Source organism: Sinocyclocheilus rhinocerous, unplaced genomic scaffold (assembly GCF_001515625.1).
Source record: "Sinocyclocheilus rhinocerous isolate Xijiao unplaced genomic scaffold, SAMN03320098_v1.1 scaffold896, whole genome shotgun sequence".
Classification (NCBI taxonomy): domain Eukaryota; kingdom Metazoa; phylum Chordata; class Actinopteri; order Cypriniformes; family Cyprinidae; genus Sinocyclocheilus; species Sinocyclocheilus rhinocerous.
Window position 1 is genome coordinate 748,607 of NW_015648505.1, and position 4,827 is coordinate 753,433.

The following is a 4,827-nucleotide window of genomic DNA, read 5'->3' on the forward strand; positions in this document are numbered from 1 at the left end:
CGGCGGCATATTCGCCGATACCGATATATCGGCGACAGGCTCATATCGGCCGATAATATCGGCAAAACGATATATCGGTCGGGCTCTAGTAATTTACAGGCTAACAACATCCATGTCAGTGTTTACATTAGGCTGGACCAAGCACAGATTTGCAAGATAGACAAAAACGCAACCCACAGAAAAAACAAGATTTATCCTATGGCAGTACATTATGCATCAGCACACAACTTGAACTTTTCCACATTAAAACTCACTTGGGTGGATCTATTAAGAAGGCCAAGCACTTATGGATTTTTCATTTAAAGGCCACTAATTTTTCCAAATTAAATGAGCGACCAACACACAGGCGCCATCTTGAATCCAAAGCCTCAGGTAGGCGTAAGATTATTGCTGCTGCTTCAAAACAAGGACAGGAACTTGCTACTGCCAATACATACGCTGATACGGTGCTGTGAGTATTTAAGACATACTGCTGCTGCACAAATAGCATATATAATAACCCACAGCAGATCTGTACAGGTGGAGCTGGGGAAGATGGAGGGTTTCAGAGGAACTCTTAAGCTCATTGGCTGTGTTTACAATGAACCAATCAGCTTATGCCAAGTAGTTTAATGCTGTGAATATCATCAGTTTGCATCAGCCTGCACCATCTAGAGCAGGGATGTCAAACTCAGTTCCTGGAGGTGTGAGAGTGTGCGAGTGATTGTGTGTGTGTGAGTGTGTGTGTGTTAGGGGTGTGCGATATTGACTTGATTAGCTGGATCAGGTGTTTAATTAGGGTTGTAGCTAAACTCTGCAGGGCTGTGGTCCTCCAGGAACTGAGTTTGACACCCCTGATCTAAAGTTTCATGATAGAACTCGGCATTTATTAATGTACTTTACACGCTGGTTTTCTTACCTTTCTTTCGTCTGGTCATGTTTTTTTTCTTTTTCTTATACAGAATTCAACCTGGTTTTGGTGTATTTCTTAGTACAACTAGTTTCCTTTAAGATTCTGGACTTATTTTATTCCTTGCCCTAGTTAATTACAATACAATACAATACTATACTAAGACAGCCTTTTGTTTTAAGTGTGCAGTTACCTTTAGACATAATTAATCAAGATAAATGTTCCAAGATTGCTATTGTAACAGTTCAAAAAAACTTAAAATTAACATCAAGAAACACATTTGAGGATCAGAATTATTATGAAAATTTTATCAGAGATTACCTACAGACATATAGACAGAGCACTTATAACTTCTACTCTTTTATAACAAAGTACCATGTCAGTTTATTTGGCAGCCATATTTGCAACCCCTCTCCTATCAACTTAATTGGGCAAATACTGAAATCTCAAAACTGCTTGCCAAACTTACATCTAAATGGTCATGAAATGCAGTTTATGTTTGAGCCAGAGGAGTCAGTTTCCAAGGCAGAAGATATTGAAATAATATGCAACCACAATGATTACAACAGTCTGTTTCAGCATGGTAATTGCTCTTGGTTGCTTAATTTTCGGTATACAGTTTTAAAAGTACTAATATTACTTGTCATATTACATTGGTCCAGCCAATGCACATGTGCAGTTCCAAACAAATACAAAAACTTCAGATATACCAAGGTGGTGCACACATATTATTATGAAATATAAGTATTTTAAAGGGTTAGTTCACCCAAAAATGAAAATTCTGTCATTAATTACTCACCCTCATGTCGTTCCAAACCCATAAGACCTTTGTTCATCTTCTGAACACAAATTAAGATATTTTTGATCAAATCTGAGAGCTCTATGACCTTTCATAGACAGCAATGCAACTGCAATGTTCCCAGGTCCAGAAACATAGCAAGGACATTGGTAAAATAGTCCATGTGACATCAGTGGTTCAACCGTAATTTTACGAAGCTACGAGAATACTTTTTATGCGCAAAGAAAACAATAATAACAATTTACTCAGAATAATTTATTCATTATTCTCGTAGCTTCGTAAAATTACGGTTGAACCACTGATGTCACAAGGTCTTACGGGTTTGGAACGACATGAGGGTGAGTAATTAATGACAGATTTTTGGGTGAACTAACCCTTTAACATTATTTGAGCATAAGAAACAACATTTACAGTATGGAACAGCAAATGGCAGATTTTGTTGCAAGCAGTGACTGTGGCAAGCAGTCTTTAAGATTTAAGGATTTCCCCATTCAAGTAAAGAGAACTTTGTTTTGGATGCCCAAAACGGCTGCCCAGAGGTGTTGCAGAGTGAACAGACTTTTCTTGAAAGGGACTTCGGTATGCGTCTCAGGATACAGACTGATCTACGGGAAATGGAACTTCTAACAGCAGCTGCAGTGATGTCATGACTTTCCCAATTGGCGATTGGCTCTTTTACTTAGAAAGTGAGACTTTTTCCGCCAAATCACATGTTGCAGTTTCTCCAGTTCATAGTAATACAAGTGACCCGTCTTAGTATATATACATATGTATACTATTATATTCACTGAGAAAAACTTCCAACACTCACCAGCACTCGATCTCCGACCTTAAGGTCCTTCTCTCCCCCTTTCTTCACAGATCCACTGTCAGACATGTTGGATCCTGACTCATTGCCGGTTTTGACGGAGCTGTTGAGCATGCCTTCTCTGAGTGGCATGACCACACGCTGACCAGATGCTCCCGCACCACCCTGCAGCTGTGCGTTCTGCTGCTGCTCATCGCTCCCGTCTCCGATGGGTTGTCGCGTGAGCTTGGAAGGCCTGGTGAAGATGCCCTGCAATGGCTGGCACTCGAAGTAACGCACTCCATTGACGGAGCCATCATTTTTTCCAACCAGGTCATTCAGCACCACTCCAGCCCACTGTCCTGGGGAAAACTGGGTCTCTCCAAGATAGGCGATGACTCCTGGTTTGACTCCGTTCACCCAGACACGTTCACCCACCACAAAGTCCCCGGCCACCTCATCACCCACCTCAGAGGCTTTGGAGCTGGACTTGTCTGAGGCGTTGCTGCTGGGGGTGGGAGTCGTCTGCTTGTAGGGGCAACCTGTGAATAGAAAAAGATTTGATAGTAGATTATGAAAGGAATATTCCAGGTTCAACACAACAAAGCTCAATTGACATAACTTGTGGCACAATGTCAGTTGCAAGAGAACTGCCTCTGAGTTTGTTAAAACAAACAAAAACTGTGTGTACAATAACTGACTTACAATGGAGGTCTATGGGGCAGGGCATTCTGGAGGGTTCTCTGTCGCTCAAACAGTTTGAAGTATTACTATTCATTCTACCATGCAAAAATGTGTTATTTGAGACGTAAAGTCTAAACTATCTCTTAGTGGTGGAACTACTGTTGTAGGTGGATGAACTTCTAATTATGCAATACCAATGTAATTACTGTGGGTGAAGTTTGCTCCACATAAACGGTGTTGTGTATAGTTGCATTATGTCCCTTTTCTTGTATCCCTGTGTGTATCGTTTCTGTTTCTCCAGTTTATTGGATATATTACTGAAACGGTGCATACGTTTTTACAAAATAAGGCATGAGATCCAATCACCCTAGTAACTTTCTGTTCACCCTGCTGCCATCTGGAAAGCGCTTCCGTAGTCTGATGGCCAAAACTGAGAGACTTAGGAGAAGCTACTTTCCTCAGGCCATCAGGCTCCTAAACTCAGCCTCTTAACATCTACAGGACTTCATTAACACACTCACCACACCCGTTACTTGACATTGTCGCTGCACACAGCACTTTCTGGTTTTGTTGCTGCTATAACAACCTGCACTGTTGTACTTCACTTTAAATTCGTCTCTGTACATACCTCAGCATATTCCTCACTTGTACATTCCTGTTTCTTTAAATATTTATTATATATTCTCCTTTCTAAGATTATTGTGTAATGCCCTGTACTGTCAGGCTCTTTATTTTATTTGGTACAGTCTTATTATCTTATCTACATGTTTATTACTTTCTTTGTCTTATACTTGTCTAAATTTGCACAATCTATGGAGCAGGCCTAGCTTACATTTCACTACTGGTTATGTATCATATATATAACTAGTATGTGACAAATGTAAAAACTTTAATCTTGAGTGGAAATTATTTCCTGTAGTAACTGACAGTGTGTCACAGATGCAGGATTGTTTGAGAAACTGGAAGTCTTTCTTTGGAATATCATGCAAAAAAGTGCACTACTGTTCAACGGTTTGGGATCGCAAGATTTTCTTTGTTTTTGAAAGAAGTCCCTTAAAGAAGACTGCATTTATTTGATTAAAAATACAGTAAAATAGCAATATTGTCAAATATTATTACATTTTAAAAGAACTGTTTTATAATTTAATGTTTTAAAGGGGTCATATGATGTGATTTAAATTTTTCCTTTCTCTTTGGAGTGTTACAAGCTCTTGGTGCATAAAGAAGATCTGTAAAGTTGCAAAGACTAAAGTCTCAAATCCAAAGAGATATTCTTTATAAAAGTTAAGAGTCAACCACGCCTACCTAAAACGGCTCGTTCTAACACGCCCCCACATACCTACGTCACGATCTGGGAAGATTTGCATAACACCGCCCAAATGTGCACGCAAAGAAAGAAAGCGTGGTTTCAGGAACAGCAGTAGTGTTGATGCAGCATGTCAGGGAGACCGCTGTGTATTTCAGTGCGAAAGCAAAAGCACTTTATTATGGCCTTCCGGAAGTAGATGCAATTAGGAATCATTGGTTAAGATTTAGTTACAACAGAACAGCACAACCCAGATGTTCGAATTAGTGCAACGCATTTTATGGACGACAGTTTTTGAACCTAGAAGAGTACAAGGCGGGCTGTGCACAAACCCTATTTAAAAAAAAAAAAAAAAAAAGGGT

The 4,827-nt window shown here is 39.8% G+C and overlaps 1 protein-coding gene across 5 annotated transcripts in view; it reads right to left on the reverse strand.

The window, feature by feature from the left end:
• Positions 1 to 4,827, reverse strand: part of LOC107709754 (CAP-Gly domain-containing linker protein 2-like) — a 47,499-nt gene that overhangs the window by 30,508 nt on the left and 12,164 nt on the right. For all 5 annotated transcript variants that reach the window (XM_016514357.1, XM_016514360.1, XM_016514359.1 and 2 more), the window contains exon 3: positions 2,500 to 3,017. In XM_016514357.1, coding sequence (XP_016369843.1) covers positions 2,500 to 3,017 — 518 coding nt within the window. The remainder of the gene's footprint in view (positions 1 to 2,499; positions 3,018 to 4,827) is intronic.